Source organism: Microcebus murinus, chromosome 3 (assembly GCF_040939455.1).
Source record: "Microcebus murinus isolate Inina chromosome 3, M.murinus_Inina_mat1.0, whole genome shotgun sequence".
NCBI lineage: Eukaryota > Metazoa > Chordata > Mammalia > Primates > Cheirogaleidae > Microcebus > Microcebus murinus.
In genome coordinates this window covers 20,997,348-21,016,258 of record NC_134106.1, presented here as the reverse complement: position 1 = coordinate 21,016,258, position 18,911 = coordinate 20,997,348, and the positions used below count along the sequence as shown (strand labels likewise).

General features: G+C 40.1%; 2 protein-coding genes and 1 long non-coding RNA gene across 3 annotated transcripts in view; 2 read left to right on the top strand and 1 right to left on the bottom strand.

Annotated features, from left to right (window-relative positions):
* Positions 1 to 4,823, bottom strand: part of SELENOI (selenoprotein I) — a 42,692-nt gene extending 37,869 nt beyond the window's left edge. Inside the window, exon 1 of the mRNA XM_012788172.3 lies at positions 4,643 to 4,823. Within this exon, the coding sequence (XP_012643626.2) occupies positions 4,643 to 4,699 (57 nt within the window). The 5' untranslated portion in view covers positions 4,700 to 4,823. The remainder of the gene's footprint in view (positions 1 to 4,642) is intronic.
* Positions 4,698 to 18,911, top strand: part of ADGRF3 (adhesion G protein-coupled receptor F3) — a 33,863-nt gene continuing 19,649 nt past the window's right edge. The window contains exon 1 of the mRNA XM_020288640.2: positions 4,698 to 4,814. Within this exon, the coding sequence (XP_020144229.2) occupies positions 4,698 to 4,814 (117 nt within the window). The remainder of the gene's footprint in view (positions 4,815 to 18,911) is intronic.
* On the top strand, positions 5,098 to 18,791 carry LOC105884373 (uncharacterized). Its single transcript, XR_012918536.1, has 2 exons — positions 5,098 to 5,221; positions 18,542 to 18,791. It is a non-coding gene; the product is annotated as an uncharacterized LOC105884373 (long non-coding RNA).

Sequence of the window (18,911 nt, the reverse complement as noted above, 5' to 3'; positions counted from 1 at the left end):
TAGTCAGTTTTGACCCCTATCTTTAGAATTGCTACTCCTTCCTTTCTATCCCCACAGCCTCAGTTCAGATCTTCAACATTTCTTACTTAGTTTTATGCAGGAGCATCCTAAAAGGTCTCCAGATCACTCCTGCCTCCATCCATCAAGCTGCCAGGGTGAGCTTCCTAAAACTCAAATCTGATCTTGTAAAAAATTCTTTAGCGGCTCCCTAAAACCTACAGCACTACAATGTGCCTAAGAATCGCTTTATTAATTTAACATGCAGATAATAGCAGTCTACTCAATCTGAATCTCCCAAAGAGGGCCTAGGAATCTGCTAAATACCTTCCTGAAGTGATTCTGATGCCAATGGTCCTTGAACCACACAGTGATCTAGAGGGTCGACCTCAATAGCCCTTTATAACAAATCATCACCCTCTTTGACAGGACCCCACCTCCCTCTCCAGTCTCAACTCCTGCCACTCTACCATTAAGCCTAATACCTTATCTAACTAACTTCTTGTGATTCCCAGAAAATACTCTCTCAGGCCTCCATCTCTTTGCACTCCATTGTTCTCTTGTTATGTAATGCCTTTTCTCCCCTCTTAACCTGGTAATACACTTGTTTCAACTTATAATGGCTTCACTTAAGATTTTTTTGACTTTACAATGGTATGAAAACCATACGCATTCCGTAAAAACTAATACAATATTCTCTCTTGATGCTGGGTGGCAGAAGCAGTAACCTCAACTCCCAGTCAGCCACATCATCACAACGGTAAACAACCAATTCTCAATAGTGTACTGTGTTGCCAGATGATTTTGCCCAACTGTAGACTCATTACTGTAAGTGTTCTTGGGCATGTTTAAGGTAGGGTAGGCTATGCTATGTATTAAATGTATTTGACTTATGATGGGTTTGTCTACAACATAACCCCATCATAAATGCAGAAGTATCTGTATTGGGGCCTACTCAGCCTTCATCTTTCTAAGTTCATCTCTGCCTTTACCTCCATACCCTCTGAAGTCTTTCTCAACTCTAAACCCCACTCCTTAGAAGCTGCCTCCTTTCTTCTCCCATAGCACCAGTATTTATTTACCTAACTGCACTTATTAACTATTTGTAACTGTTTTATTTACGTGTCCATATGCCACCAAACTGAGTTCTTTGAAGGCAGGAATTTCAGCTTAGATTAATTCTGCAGCCCCAATGCTATACCTGACACTAAGCAGATCTCAATAAATGCTCGTTAAATAAACAAAAAAAGACTGCAGGAACCAGTAAGGTTAGAGGCCAGATTCTAGTGCTTCAGCATTGCCATCAAGATGCAAACAGTCTTATAATCTCATAATTGTAATACTAATAAATTCATAATTATCACAATTCGTGCAATCAGGTTGTTGTTGACAGCCAAATAAATTAACTACCATAATAGCAGAAACCAATTCATCATGAAATTATATTCTTGAAACCAGACAAGGTATTTCACAGAACATTTCCTCTTTGAAGCACAATGATACAATTTGAAACTAGCTGCTACACTATCAATTAAAATTATGCTGGCCTGGGGCTGTGGCTCAAACCAGTAATCCTAGCAATTTGGAGGCCAAGGTGGGAGGATCCAGGATGGCTTGAGGCCAGGAGTTCAGACTAACCTGAGCAACACAGCAAGACCTCACCTCTACAAAAAATTTTAAAATTAGCCAGGTGTGGCAGCATGTGCCTGTAGTCCTAGCTACTCAAGAGTCTGAGGCAAGGGCATCACTTGAGCCCTGGAGTTTGAGGTTGTAGTGAACTACCATCGGGCCACTGTACTCTAGCACAGGCAACAGAGCAAGACACTATCTCAAAAAATTAAAATTAAAATTAAAAAATATAAAACTATGCCTTCCTTAGGTCAGATCAGGCAAAACCACAATAGCAGTTTCACCCTTAGATAAATGGGAAAAATCCCTCAACTACAAAGACCTGTTCAAAAGAAAGGATAGGTATCGGGGTGGAATGATAAGCCCCATGAGCTTGAAATTCCTCAATGTAAATGTCTGAAGTCACACTAGTTAATAAGCAACAGAGAACAATAATAGTTAAACACTGACATCTCCACATACAAAACAGAAAAAGCATCTTTCCAATACCCAGGTGTACAGCTGCTTCTACCATACTTCCAAAATGGTTTATAATCTTTATAATCCTTTCATTCCTTCAATATTCATCAAGCACTTTCTGTTCATGGTACTGTGCTAGATCTTGGTCATATTGAAGAAGACAGCTAAAGGCTCTGTGCTCCCAAAATTCATGTCCTAACAGAGAAAGCAGACATTCAACTATAATAATTACATAACTGTTTCATAAAATTGTGTTAAGTAACACAATGGAGAATGCAAGTGTTATGAGAATATACAACATAGAATCCATTCCATGCTTTCTTCTGTACTGAACATCAATTGTCTTATAGTGTTTTACTACTGAAACCTAATTACCACTCCATGGGTAATGTGTATGCACCCCTTCCAGAGGTTATTCTGCATAACTGCCAGGTTTCCAACTGTGGCTCTCAGTTTTACCTCTAGGGAAGATACAGAAATTAAACTAGTTCAAAAGTAATTTTTCCACTAGTTGCTTTTGTAGTATCAGTTTTCCTTTACATCTCTTTGCTCTATTATAAAGGGTCAAGGAATAAAAATTTTTTGAGTGTTTTGAGTCCTTATCCATTTGTGAAGAAAAAAGGCTGCTTTAATTCAATAAGCATTTATAAAACACTCAGTATCCAAAGACATCACAAGGGGAATGCAATGACAGAAAGAAAATATCTCTAGATGCAATTCACATTACAGCAAAATATACATGGATTTTTCCTCTGGATATTCCTAGATTCATATTTTTAATATGAATGAACTATTGAGTAAAGAACCCTCTACTAAAAGAATTTTAGGTTATAAATTTGTGTTTCTTCAAGGAAGCCTCATTATAACTAAAATAATATCAACATGTTGTATTTTAGTGGACATTGAACACTTGCTAAATTGACCTTTGTTTTCCAGGATGATAGGAAATCTGCAGTCAGACACAGGTACTGAGTCAGATAATGAAATAGGGAAAAAGATCAAAATAGGAAGTTACAGTGAGATTTCTGGTAAATTAGGACACGTATCTAGTTGAAAATGTAAATCTAGGGACAATTCCAAATAAGAAAAAGGAGATTGCCTGTTACAGATACCGATACCAATGAAACAGTTATTCTACTGGCACTTAGAAAGTCAGACTCAAGTAAGAAAGAAAATGTTTTATATGTCAATATTTGCAGTGCTGAACAAATAACAAAACGGGAGTAGAGCTTAAGGCAAAAGAGCAGGTATCTGGGTTAATGGCCTTCTGAAATGAAAGTTGTAAAGCCCTGGCCTGAGTTAATAAGGCGGCTTTGGAACCTCTCTTTCCACTTAAAATCTTAAGACAAGTTAATCACCTCAGTTCAGAATGGTATGGCACAATATTGCTTGAAAACACAGAAACATACAAATGACCTTCTTAAGGTCCCTTAAAGTTTTTTCAATTCCAGATAAACAAAATCTATGATTATTTTTTTCAGTTATTCATTCACTCCACAAACATTTATTGGCTGCCTAGTAGTATGCACATAGCACTGTGCACAGACCATAGTGGTCCAGAAGACTAATCTAATCACTTAGGCATTATATTCCAATGGGGAGACATACTAAAGCAGCAATTCCATAAACGAACGGCACACTTATGGGGAAAAGGGGTGCTTGGGGAAGGCTTCTCTGAGGAAGCAACATTTAAGCTAAGATGTGAAGATGAACAAGGTAACAACAAGGATGAAGGGTTAAAGCCCATATTTCAGGCTTGGGCCACCGAATGGTTAGTAGAGTCATTCACTGGTAAGGGAATAGTGGAGGAGAACCAGATTTGGAGGAAAGATGACAACCAGCATTTACTGGGGGCCCGTATGTGCCAGGCGCTTCTCGAATCCTTCTAATCATTTTGCCCTAGAAACTTCATTCCCAGTTTAAGAGGGCCTGAGTGGGGTTAAAATGACTTGCCCAAAGTGAAATAAATTAATTTGACTTTGGTATCAGGTTTACATGCACTCAAGCCCTCGCTCTTTCCACTACACAGTTCCTTCCTATATAAATTTATTTCATCTGGTAGCCCCAGCGCCACAGCTATTGCTGAGGAAGCCTCTTTACTGGAAGAAGTAGAGTGCATCAGCACCACGGCCTCAGTAAGTCACTACTCCCGGGGCCTCAGCTGCCAAATGATCATCTCCGTCTCTGAAGTTGTATGCAAGAAAAGTAAGAAACTTCATTAAAATGAAGACAATTAAGACACCACAGAAGAAACTGCATCTGGACTAAAAAATAATAATAAATAATAAGTTTAAAACAAGAAAGGGAATTCTCTCGCTCCATTATCGTCCAGCGCTCTCCTAAGGAAAAGGAAATCTCCCGGCAGGGTACCCGAGTCAGGCCTAGGGTGTTCCCACGCTCCCCAACCCCGAATCCCCAGGAGTCGCAGTACCCCGGGAGAAACGCCCGCCTGCCCGCCAGCAGCCACGCGGCACAAGGTGACACGGACCGCGCCGGCCCCTCAGCCTCCTGGGCGAGGCCGGGACCAGGGAGAGGGGCGTCCGCCGGCCTGCGCTACCTTGTACTTATCAAAGCCAGCCAGCTGCTCCGGGCTCACGTATTCGTAACCAGCCATGACGACCCGAAAACCGAGCGCCCACTCGGCAGCGACTCTCCGCGACGAGGCGGTGAAACACGAGCAGCACCACACCAAATGGGCTGGGCTGGGAAGGTCTGGGCTAGCACAGAAGGTGTAAGAGCCGCGCTCCGCCCACCGCGCACGCGTAGCCGCCTCGGCCACTTCCGCCGCCTCCCAGCGCGCAGGCGCAGCCTATGCTTCTCTCCGCCCACCGAGGGAGGGGCGCCAGCTCGCTCGTGCGGCCCGCCCCCCGGCGCCGGCAGCGTCCAATCGGCGTGGATCAGGCACCACTAATTCCCCCCTTCCCTCTCTCTTCGTCGTTTCATTTGCTAGCGTCAAAATTGGTGAGCTGAGGTAAGGCAGGAGGGGAGGTGAAAGGTTAATGTCCCAGGGGGCTTTGCTCCTTGTCCCGGGGGAAGAGGGAGTGCCGGCATCCTTGTTTGGGTGGGGCTCTGAGGGTACCCTTTTAGTCCGGGGAGTAGGGGTGGATGCATGCGAGCCAGTTCAGCAGTCCCTCAGGTAAGAGGACGTAGTTCCCTCACTACGGTCAAGTACAAGGAAAGAAATCTGCGCCGCAGGCCACTTCCAGCCTCTGGTACGGTGCTCTACGTGCAGTAGGAGCTTAGTAAACGTAGTTTGATGTGTAGAAGGCTGAGCTGCTGCCGGGCCAGTGGGAGGTTCGGTGGGAGACTGTGCAGTCAGCAGAGGAACTGGAAAGGAGGTTAGGAGAGCCTTGGAGACGAGCCCCTCAGCTCAGTCTTGCTGGTGAATCTTGGACCACTGCCTCACACTCCGCTTTATCTAGCCGTTCCGAATTAAGAATGCTAATGTCTCCCGACCTGATGAAAGCCATGATCTTTCTGTCTCGAAGAGTCCTGAAGTGCGTTTGCAAGAAGTGTTTTTACGTAACTAGAGACCAATTAATTGTAGAAATGGCTAATGTGTATTTAACAGTAATCAAATTTAATAATAGTTGCTACTTTTTGTTGAGCTTCTTCTATGTTCTGAACTTCACATACATTATCATCATGACAACACCATGAAGTGGAAGACATTATTCCCACTTTGCAGATTAGGAAATAAGAATTCAGATTGCATAACCTGCCCAGAGTCACTTAGTTACACAGCTCTAAAATGACCAATCCAACATGAAATGAGATCTGTGTTATTGAAAACCATTACCTCAGGGAGCCTCTCAATCTCTGGGTCTCTGAAACAAGGGCGATTATTTTGAGACACGTTTATATTCCTTACATTCATTCATTGAACAAATACTTATTGGGGGCCCAAGATGGATCAAGCACAGTATTATTTCTGCATATGTCTTATCTACCCTCCTAAAGTATAAGATTCTTATGAGGTTACAGATCTAAAGTATCTATTGCACCCACTTCGTGGTAGATAATCTATAAACTTGGGTGTCCTTTACCATACTTGCCCTCAAGGGGAGGATTTGTATTTCATACATCTTAATTTTCCCCATGCCCCATAGCCCAGTGGCTTGCAAATAATACATGATCAATACATTTTATTGAATAAGCAAAGATTTCTTTGATATGCTGTTAGGTGCCAGTTGTGAGAGGCACATTAGAAATAAGTCTCCCTTAATTTAAGAAGGAAATTGGGCCGGGCGAGGTGGCTCACTCCTTTAATCCTAGCACTCTGGGTGGCTGAGGTGGGCGGATTGCTGGAGGTCAGGAGTTCGAAACCTGAGCAAGAGCGAGACCCTCTCTCTACTATAAATAGAAAGAAATTAATTGGCTAACTAATATATATAGAAAAAATTAGCCAGGCATGGTGGCACATGCCTGTAGTCCCAGCTACTCGGGAGACTGAGGCAGAAGGATTGCTTGAGCCCAGGAGTTTGAGGTTGCTGTGAGCTAGGCTGACGCCATGGCACTCACTCTAGCCTGGGCAACAAAGCAAGAATCTGTCTCAAAAAAAAAAGAAGGAAATTGGCTCTAATGAAATCTATGAAACTTCCTCCTTGGACCTAAAAGTATTTTCTTTATGCAAGTCCCTTCTGTATACTGATAAGAAAACTGAATTGACATGCTTCTGTGCTAAATAAAACGGAGGTCTGGAAAACTTATTAATCAGACTAATGCTGTTATCCCAAATACAGAAATGCTCTTCCATGTATAAGGAGATTTCCTCTGCTATGTGTTTCTTCTAATCAATATAAATATGATAAAGAGAACAGGACTCTTACTGTCAAATGATTTTTAATACAAAGCATGTGCTTACCCATCTGAAATTTAAACTTCATGCTTATAAAGCTTATTTTAGTTAATTGTAGAAAGCCTTAAAATGTGACCTGAGTACAAGTTAATAATAGTTTATAAACTGCACTTATTGTTAATCACTTCAGATATAAGCAAGCTCAGAATGACATTTTTTATTTAAAAACATTTTTTTTCTGCCTCTGATAAATTCTTTAAAAGCAATAGTTTTAAAAAGAGCAACTTTGGGGGGCTGGGGAAAAAAAGAGCAACTTTTAATTCTGTAAAAGCAGTTATAATTTGCTTCCTCTCTTCTGGAGAAGGTTGTAATAGGTCTGAATCAATTATAAATTCATCTGAGAATTTCTAAGCTGAAATACAATATAGAACTTTGTTTATACTTGTACATCTGTTACTGGTCATGTGATCCCAGACAGCTTGCTTCACTTAGCCCCACTTCTTTTTAAAAAGGGCATTAGACTAAATCTCTAAAATCCTGTTCAGCTCTGAAACTCAAGCTATATACCATTTAACTTCTCTGAAATTAAGTCAACTCATCTGGAAAATGATCATTCCTGTCCTACTTTACAGTTATTACTAGAGCATGTGAGTGATAGGACTTAAACCTGTTCAATTAAACCCATACAAATATGAGATTATACCTTATAATAATATGCGCTGTATAGTGTTTGGGTCAACAACATATTGCATATACCATGGCAGTCCCATAAGGTTATAATGAAGCTGAAAATTCCTCTTGCTTAGTGACACTATAACTGTCAGAAAGTTGGTAGTTATGCTGGAGTAAACCTAATGTGCTGCTGGTTGTATAAAAGTAGGGCACATACAATTATGTGCAGCACATAATACCTGGTAATAAATTACCATGTTACTGGTTTATGCATTTACTATACTATTTATTGTTATTTTAGAGTGTGCTCCTTCTACTTACAAAACAAAAGTTATGGAGATGATTTCAAGACACTTTTCTACCCTTTCTGCAAGGAAATTATTTATAGTGGAAGATTTTCAATAATGTAAGCAGTAAATTGAGGACTAAAGGAGGAAGAATGGTCGTCCTGAATTTTAGAAGGAATTTCAAAGACCTATGATTTCTAAGCATTATGGAACTATGTCTCAGAAAGACTTTTCCTAGCCACTGATAACTAAGAACGCTATTAGGAACAATGGAAACCAGAGTTTAATTGAACCACAAAAATTGAAAAAGTTGGTCTCCCACACTAAATGCACTTGATTCATAGCAATTGGACTATTGGGAAAAATTTTTATAAAAAGCAGGAATGATTCTTGCTTTATTAAATCTTTTTCTTGGCCGGGCACAGTGGCTCATGCCTGTAATCCTAGCACTCTGGGAGGCCGAGGCGGGAAGATCACTCAAGGTCAGGAGTTTGAAACCAGCCTGAGCAAGAGCGAGACCCTGTCTCTGCTAAAAATAGAAAGAAATTAATTGGCCAACTAAAAATATATAGAAAAACTTAGCCAGACATGGTGGCTCATGCCTATAATCCCAGCTACTCGGGAGGCTGAGGTAGGAGGATCACTTTTGCCCAGGAGTTTGAGGTTGCTGTGAGCGAGGCTGACGCCAGGGCACTCTAGCCCAGTCAACGGAATGGGACTCTGCCTCAATAAATAAATAAATAAATCTTTTTCTTGAGTGTGGAGGGAAAAAAAAGTTGCTCCTGTTGAATCTGCCCCTGGAGCAACACCGGTTAATCACAGAACATTTGCTTTGGCCACAATGATCTGAAAACATTCCAAGTCTATGGTTCATCATCTTAATGTTACAATTCTGTAAGAAGTTGCTAATAAAGTCTTAACAGAACAAGAAAAAAGTTAACTGTACATTAGCCTCAGACAGGTCCTTCAGGAAGTAGTCCAGAAAAAGGCATTGTTACCATAGCAAATCACAGTCCCATGCACCATTATTGTCCCTGAAAGCCTTTCAGCAGGGACATGATGTGGAGGTGGAAAAAGGTGATCTTGGTGATCCTGACTCTGAGCAGGCCTAGCCTAATGTGTGTGTTTGTGTCTCAGTTTTTAACAAAAAAAGTTCAAAAAGTAAAAAAAAAAAAAAAAAAAGTTAAATAGAAAAAATGTATAGAATAAGAATATAAAGAAAATATTTTTATAGAGCTGTATAATGTATGTTTTAAGTTAAGTGTTATTACAAAAGTGTCAAAAAGGAAAAAACTAGCCAGGCATGGTGGCACGTGCCTGTAGTCCCAGCTACTAAAAAAAAAAAAAAAAAATTAAGTGTATAAAGTTTAAAAGTTACAGTAAACTATGGTGAATTTATTATTGAAGAAAGAAAAACTTTTATTTATTTTTAATTTTATGTATTTGTTTATTTTATTTTTTCTTTTATTTTTTTTATTTTCTTCTTTTTTTTTCAAACCCTTGTGTCGAGGGCTGACTTTCAATAGATCGCAGTGAGGGAGCTGCTCTGCTACATAGGAAACCCCGATGTTTGTTTGTTTTTAAGGCAGGATTTTGCTCTGTCACCGCAGTAGAGTACAGTTGGCATCATCATAGTTCACTGCAACCTCAAATTACAGGGCTCAAATGATCTTCTTGCCTCAGCCTCTCAAGTAGCTGAAAAAAAATTTTAATAAATTTAGTGTATCCTAAGTGTACAGGGTTTATACTGTCTAAAGTAGTATACAGTAATGTCCCAGGCCTTCACATTCACTCACCACTCACTCACTCATGCAGGGCAACTTAACAGTCCTACAAGCTCCTTTCATGCCCTGTACAGATGTACTATTTTTTATCTTTTATATTGTATTTTTACTGTACCTGTTCTATGTTTAGACACCCAAATACTTACCACTGTGTTACAGTTGATTACAGTATTCAGTACAGTAACATGCTATATAGGTTTTAGCCTAGGAGCAATGGGCTGTACCATATAGCCTACATGTGTAGTAGGCTGTGCCATCTAGGTTTGTATAAGTACACTCTATGATGTTCCCACAACCATGAAATTGCCTAATGATGCATTTCTCAGAGTGTGTCCTCATCACTAAGTGATGCATGATTGTATTTTCCTAAAATTACATGAATCCTAGCCCTGGCAGGCGCTGTCACCTAGAAAGAGAAAATGGTCAAATAAACAAATATGCCTTTGGAACTGGATCACCTTCCTGTTTCCTCTTTACCAAATTTTATTCCGGGAGGCATTTTTCCCTAAGGCAGGCAAGAGCTGCCAGGGAAAAAATAATAAAATACATTTATTAATGTATTGGCCTGGCTATTCCCATCCATGGCCTGTGCTATGTCTACCCTCTACACCAAAATACTGAGCATATTTTATTGTTGCCTTGCTTCCCTTGTCTGCTTTCTCATCCACTGAAGTTCGTGTCTTCTACATCTCGTATACTCAAGAGCAGGAAATTGCCTTCCACAATGATAATCATAGAAAATATCAGTTCATGCTAGAAACAATACTGGCATCCTTGTAATATAACCTGGAAGACAAAGTGTTTTAATTCCCAGAGTTCCTGTTTTATTAATATTTAGTATGAGATAAGTGGAGATAGCTAGAAACTTGGAAGTTAGTTAAGGACTAATATAGTTAATAACTCCAGTATAAGTTATTGAAGTCATAAAAATAGGCAAGGTCTTCCAGGAAGTTTGTAAAAAGATATTGATATGGTTTATTTTTAAATAAAAATAATACCTTATACAGATAAATTTTATGGTTCCCAAGCAATTTAACATCACTAGATCATCCTGAGCCATGGCCATATGGTTGTTCCAGTCATACAGAATGGAACAATAGAAGAGTTATATCTTGCCCAAAAGTCACCCAGTTCATGGTAAAGCTGGAATAAGAACACAGGTCATCAAACTTTTAGCTAAATAATTTTTCCACTATACTATGCTTCTACAAATTACCATAGAAGATGTTAAAAAAAATTGACAAGTCAGTTTTTAATCAAGACTGGGGGGAAGGGAAACTGGCAAAAAGCTGAAAAAAGTCAAGTTGTTTATTGTTTCTTTAAAATAGAATTCCCTGGCTATTGTTAACCTTCTCAAGTAGGGTTTTGTCTGCCTGCTTTTTGCTATATTTTGCATTTTCAATCATAATCTTCCTGGTTAAGAATGTATAGAGAACTCTATTTGAGTGGATTATCAGTCATATTCTTTATCACAGAAAAAGTCTATGCAATGTAATGAGATTCAGCATTAACTAATACCTCCCACTAACCATATTTGTGGGAGAGCATGGTGATGCTGCTGTTCTGTGACTTGTCATTCCTACCAGTTTCCCAGTGTTTTATGGCCATTTTTGTGGTCTTAACCTTTTTGTCATGTAACTAAACCAATACTGTCAATAGTCATTCAAATTCAAGAGAGACCATTTAAAAGTTCAGAGAGACCCAAGGGCCAAGTGTGATATGAGGTGAGAGTAAAATCACAGGTCTGGTATTTATTTAAATTGTCTACATACTTGCCATTCTTGTTTTGAAGATGAGTGATTGTTTATTTTAGCCATTACTCATGAGCATATCTATTAAATAAAAGTGTTATTTTAAAAACTGGTCTCAGGAACTAAGTTTTACACTGGGCAAAGTTTTATTTTCAGCATCTGTGAAGTTCTGGTAGTGATGCAGTATCTGTGTCCTATGAATGGAGAGAGATTAATACCTCTCACACATAAATCCTCCTCCCCATTGTTACTGCACTAGAACGAAAGCAGAACCCTACATAAACCAAGTACAAACCATTCAGATGAGGAGCCATAGTGGCATTGCCCCTGCCATGCTTTTCTCTTTGTTCCCGTTTAGGAAGGTTAACCTCATCTAATGTCAGGTCTGCAGAGGTAACCACTATTCTTTTTTTATTTCAATTTGAACATACAGCCCTACAAAGGGCCTCATTTTGAGTGGGAATCATTTTTGTCTTCATGAAACTTTGGGATCGTTGGATTAATAGTTATTTAGTTTTGGTGGAAGAGAAGGGCAATAACAGAAAAAAACCTAAGCGGAGCAAGACAGTAGGGAACATTACCAATTCATTTTCCTTGTAGGAATCCTAAAAAACCTGGGGCAAGGGTTGAAGCAACAGTTGCCAACATAGATAACTACTGTGCAAGGCTTTGATGCCACCTCTGATGTACCCAAGGCTGTGTGGCCTGGGTGACCAGCACTCCAGCAGAAGCTGGCCTTCCTTTTAGAAAACAAGGCATACAAATGTGAAACAATGTGTAAAAATAACAACTTCCTTTTCTTTTCATGTATCATTATTGAACACTATGTGCCAAATACAAATACCATGTCAAACCTTGGAGATACAAAGTTGAATAAGACATGCTCCCCATGCCACCAATAAGTTATTACTGTATCCTGGGAATGCTCAGTACCTTCCAAGCCCTGGTTCATCATAGGTTCTCCCCTTCCATCCTCCTGTCCACCCTTCTTTTCCTTTTTAAAAATACACTGTGAAAGTGTGGGATGTTTTGTCTTAAATAAGAATTGATTTAAAGGTGGAAAAAGAAGGTTTGGGATCAAAAGAAAATTACAAATGAAGACTTTGAGATCACACAGGGATTGATTTAATATTTTGTCGAATAATCTAGAAGGTGGGGTAGAGAGATGCCTCTTCACATTTACCGATACTTAGACATTGAAAATGAAATGCCATATGAATAGGCATAAACTGTAAGAAAATACGCTTTAAAAAGCAAACATGTAAAAGTATTTATTACCACATAACAAATTACTCAAAACTTAATAGCCTAAACAACCACTTTATTTGCTCATAAATCTGTGGGTCAGCAATTTGAGTAGGCTTAGCTGAGCAGTTCTGCTGGTTTTTCTGGATATGTTAATCAACTTGAATGTGCTAATCATTTCACAGTGTACTATGTATATCAAAACATCACCCTTTGAAGGCATAGGACAGAAGCCACACACGTTGCTTCTGTCTCATTCCACCAGACAAAGCAAGTCAGATTCACGAGGGGGAAGTAGAGTCTATCTCTTAATGGATGGAATAACAAAGTCACAGACAGTTAAGTAGGCTGCATTAGGAAGGGGTTTGGAAACCACCGAATTACAGTTGAATTGTTTTAAGATATTCAGAAAAAGAATGGCAAAAATTAAAACAGTAAAAACTTTTTTTTTTAATAAAAATATTATTATACTTTTTTTTTTCTTTTTTCCTCTGCAGAAACTATTCGGACAGTAAAAACTCTTGACACAGGCTTTGCTTAGTCAACATAAGTTGTCTCTTACTTCCAAGTCTCCCACTCCCGCTGCAGCCCCCTCCAGTCCGTGCCCAGCCACACAGGCTCCACCGGCATGACCGCTGCCCAGCCCCTCCTCTGTGCTGCCGAATCAGTGGACACTTTCAGCCTTCTTATTTGACTTTTCTTCAGCTCACTCTGCCTACTGTTATCTCCTTGAAACTTCCTCCCTTCTTCTTCCCTTGTTTGAATTACTCTTGTCCCTATTCTTTCTGACTCCTCCTCCCAACACACACACACACACACACACACACACAGCCTACCTCTCAGGAATACAGAATTCCATAAATCACCAAACATATCAGGCTGTGTCTATAAAAATTCTATTCCAGGCCGGGCAGGTAGCTCACGCCTGTAATCCTAGCACTGTGGGAGGCCGAGGTGGGTAGATCGCTCAAGATCAGGAGTTCGAAACGAGCCTGAGCAAGAGCGAGACCCCGTCTCTACTAAAAATAGAAAGAAATTAATTGGCCAACTAAAAATATATAGAAAAATTAGCCGAGCATGGTGGCACATGCCTGCAGTCCCAGCTACTCAGGAGGCTGAGGCAGGAGGATCGCTTGAGCCCAGGAGTTTGAGGTTGCTGTGAGCTAGGCTGACGCCACAGCACTCTAGCCCAGGCAACAGAGTGAGACTCTGTCTCAAAAAAAAAAAGATTCTATTCCTTTGTTCATACCTAATTAATTCCCTCCCAGCCTTCAACATTTATCTTAAGTTTCATCTCCTCCAAGAAGCCTTTTTCTGTCCCAGTTCCCAACATACTTCCATCCACTTCCCTCCACTAGAGCTGATTCCTTTATCTGTGCTCCCACAGCATCTTGTGCATACCTCTCTCTTTGTAGTTATGTTATGAAATTATCTACATTCTTACCTGTCTCACTAGACTGTCAGTGCCTTGAGGGCAAGGACCACATCTGTATACCCCTGAGCCTAGCACAATGTCTACTACTCAACAAGACCCTCAGTAAGCATTTGTTGAACTAACCTGAATTGTGAGGAAATAAAAATATGCTGCTGGCAGCAACAAGTGCTACAAAACTATTCCTACTCATTGATTTAGTAATCCCACTTTGGAAGAGTATACTTCCAGGAAATAATCTAAATAATCTGAAAGAGAAAATCTTTGTTGCAAAGATTTATAAGAAGCCATATTTATAACTACAAAGGGAAAATGCAGGCAATCAAATGCCCAATTAAATAAGATCAAAAACTGCAAACTATGGCAAATTAATGTCGTAAAATATACAATCATTAAAAAGATAAGTGAGTATAAAAAACGGGGGGAAGACAGATAATAACAAGTGTTGGCAAAAATGTGGAAAAATTGAAATCCTCAGGTGTTGCTGGTGGGAATGTAGAATGATGCAGCCTCTGTGGAAAAACATTTATTAGCTCCTCAAGAAGTTAAATATTGAATTACCATGTGAACCCCGAAATTCCATTCCTACGTGTATACTCAAAAACTTATATATACACTCCTGAGTGTGGTTGTGAGTTAAAGAAAAAACAACTTGTCCATTATTGTTCATAGTAACATTATTCATGCCAAAAAATAGAAACAACCCAAATGTCCCTCAGCTGATGAATGGATAAATAAAATGTGTGTATCGATACAAACATTCAGCCATAATAAGGAATGAAGTACTGATACATGCCACAACATGGATGAACCTTGAAAATGTTACCAAAAGCACAGTACCTATTCAGGAAGCCGAATAAAAAAATGAGAAAAGTGGGTTCAGGAGAAAGGAAAGGAAGGTTTATTAATTTGCCAGCAAATGAGGAAGATGGCAGACTCTCATCTCAAAGAACGACTATCCTCCTGTTGAGAGTAGTTTGGGCTCTTTTATAAAGTTAACTCAGGGTCTTCAATGAACTGTGCCACACATTGTTCCAAAGGGCCTCAGGAGGCTGGATTTAACAAAAGCATTGTGCTAAGTGAAAGGGGCCAGACACAAAGGCCATATATTACATGATTCTATTTATATGAAATGTCTAGAATAGGCATAGAGACAGAAAGTGGATTAGGGGACAGGGGAAGGAAGGATTCGGAATAACTGCTAACAGGTATGGGGGTTCTTTTGGGGGTGATTTATGAAAGTATCCTGGAATTAGTGGTAAAGATTGCACAACATTGTGAATATACTAAAACCATTGAAATGTACTCTTTAAAATGGTGACTTTTATGTTAAGTGAATTTTATTCTAATTTTTTAAAAGGGGAAATGGATTATTAATGTTTTATTTAAAAGAAAAGCACATAGCAGAGGGAAACCCTGAAAAGCACAAAATAACATATACATACTTCTTACAACTAAAAATGTATTGATAACTAAGGGGAAAGACAAGGAGGTCATGAATTGGGTGTTTTTAACCTGTGAGCTTTTTATCATTTCAGATAAAGTTGTTTAAAATTTAGTACTTTTATAGGTATATCTGTCAGAACATTATTCCAAATTATACAAAGCTAAGACCTATAAGGCTCTACATGATAATGTAAGCATAAAGTTCTGCAGTTTTATAAAGTTTTATGAAGGACGAGGGGACAAGTCATAATAAGATGAGTGGAATGCTTCTTAGGATAGATAACCTGTGTTTTTCTGGTGGAGAGATGATTAAGGGATTCAATGTGAGTATCAGCAAATTACCCATACTGGATTTCTCTTTCTGGTTTGGCATGAGAATAGGAATATGAGAAGCTAATGGGGTGTTTTGAGAAGCAAGCCCTTGATGCAGACACCAGCTAGTTTCCTCTTCAAAGCAGTAGGTAGGTAATTATAAGAAAGTGAATTAACAGGGTGTGGTAGCTCAACCTCTAATCCCTGCAACTGGAGAGGTGGGAGGATCACTTGAACCCAGGAGTTGTAGTGAACTAAGATTGTGTCACTATACTCCAGGCTGGGTGACAGAGCAAAACCCTGTATCTTTAAAAAAAAAAAAGAAAAGTGAATTAACAGCATTTCTAGAGGAATTTGAAATAAAGAATGAAGGCATTTCTGGAGTCCAAATTGCTACATAGGAGTAAAACTTGCAAATAAGAAAACAGCTTTAAAAAATTACCAGGAAAATTAAGTAGGACAAACCACTATAGGTAATTTTTTTTAAAACAAAGTGAGGTCTCACTTTGAACTCCTGAGCTCAAGAGATCATCCTGCCTCCCAGGTTGCTGCGACTATAGGAGTATGCCTCTGAGCCCAGCTAGCCACTGTAGGGGATTTTTAAAATCCCATCCTTGTACAGATACAGCCCTTTAAATTTTATAAAGTTCTAGAAATAAAGACTTACATAGAAATGAAAGCCAGGTATGTATTAGAAGAAATAATTCTCTAGTAAGAGAAGGCATCTGTGACTGGGGTCCCCTATAGCTATGGCTGCTGCCACTGCTGCCTTGGCACACAGTGCCCCTGTCCCAGGAGGAATTGCTCCCTGTCACATAATAAGGAATATATATGGGTAGATGGTGAGAAAGTACTTAGTGGATACAATGTCTGTTACTCCAGTGATGGATACACTAAAAGTCCTGACTTCACCACTATTCAGTATCCATGTGACAAAATTACACTTGTACCCCATACACTTATGCAAATATATATATATTTGTTCTCTGCTCCTCTTTGGGAGTCTCTGAAGTGTAAGGGTCTTTATGTATGCTAATGAGATGACCGGTGGTTGGCTAACCTCAGGATGGCATGGGCAGGTTGCCAGGGGAACCAATCATGTGATAAGAGGCTTTGAACTTTGAGCCCCATCTCCCACTCTGCTGGGAGGGGAGAAGAGCTGGAGACTGAGGTAATAATCAACCATGCCTACAGGATGAAGCCGCTATACAAATCCCTAAAGTACAGGGGTCGGAAGAGCTTCCAGGTTGGTAGCTTACAAAGGTGCTGGGAGGGTGGTGCCCTGGAGAGGAAGCTCCGCACCCCTTCCCACGTGTCTTCCATAGGCATCCTTTCCATCCTGCTCTTCCTGAGTTGTATGCTTTTATAACAAACCAGTAATCTAGGATGTAAACTGTTTTCCCAAGTTCAGTGAGCTGTTCTAGCAAATTGTCGAACCAGAGAATGAGGTCATGTCACAAGCACGGTGACATTCTGAAGTAGAGGGACAGTCTTGTGCCCTTAACCTGGAGATCGGACACTATTTCCAAGTAGATGGCATCAGAATTGAATTAAATTGTAAAACGCCCAGTGGTGTTTACCAACAAGTGGAGAATTGCTTGGTGTGGGAAAAAACCCACACATCTTGTTCTGCGTGTGAGCAGAGGGGAAACTGGTGTTTTTCCCTACTCGCTCCTAAAAGGTGACTGAGGAGCAGCTGGAAGAGGATGACAACAGGAGCTAGATGTAGCCCTGTTGGAGAGACTGTGGGGTCTGACAGGGATGTTTCTAGAGAGAGTTCAGTCCTGGGCAAGAGTCACTTTTTATCTCTCCCTCTTTGTGGCTCAGAAAATGTACAGGGTTTCCAGGACAGGCTTGCAGATAGAGCCTACTTCCTTTTTTTTTTTTTTGAGACAGAGTCTCACTCTGTTGCCCTGGCTAGAGTGCCGTGGTGTCAGCCTAGCTCACAGCAACCTCAAACTCCTAAGCTCAAGCAATCTTTCTGCCTTAGCCTCCGGTGTAGCTGGGACTACAGGCAGGCGCCACCATGCCCAGCTAATTTTTTCTATATATTTTTAGTTGGCCAATTAATTTCTATTTTTAGTAGAGACGGGGGTCTCACTCTTGCTCAGACTGGTTTCGAACTCCTAACCTTGAGTAATCCACCCACCTCGGCCTCCCAGAGTGCTAGGACTATAGGCATGACCCACTGCGCGTGGCCTGAGCCTCCTTCCTTTATGACCTGGGTCCTCCCAGCTATCTTTGAAACTGAGGTTACAAATGGAGCCAAGGCAGCAGCTGCAGCATCAATTTAGACTTCTAGGGCCTGACACGGGACTGTCAGGAAGAATGGAAAGATCTAGATTGTTACTGTTATATTTGAGCCATCTTGGTGGTAGAAATTTGAAATTCAGTATTGTTTGGCCTGCTGATTATGTGGATTACTTTTATTTCTGTTTTAAACTTTGACACATTAATCTATCTAAACTTGGGGTGGGAGGTTAGGAGGGGAGAATTCTCCTTCCTTTATCTCACAGAGACTCCCAACTTCAGTGGTGCCCTGCGCGCTGTCCTTACTTATTTCTTTTGCCCTTACTCTGACACCAGAGTGAGCAATGCACCCTGCCCCTTTCAATGAATTGCTCCTAAACAGAAGATCTCCACCACTGTCCCATGGTAGGAAAGCAGCTGGTGCCAGTGTGAGGGATGTACCCAACCATTAACAACTGCTTTTTGTTTTTGTCTTTAAGAATCAGATGTTGGGGAAGAGCATGCATGCATTATGAAATAGACAAAAATGTATTACGGCTGTCATGGAAGCAGCCCCTGCCAACTCCTACATGCATTGGACAGGAGGAGGAAGTGCCTACAGCAGCTTCAACCACAAGATGGGGACTGCAGAGGAAAGATCAGCAGTTCATTTCCTTTGTGCATTTTGGCTGTTAGACCTGTGTATGTTTAAAAAAAATAAAAAGCCAGGGCTCATTTTTTATCTTTAAATATTAAATTTTTTCCAACTGGAAAAAAAGGGAGAAAACATGTATGTATCTATGTCTTTAAAGACATATTTTATGTTGCATCCATAAATTTATGTTTTAGCAGAGAAGAATAAGGATGAAT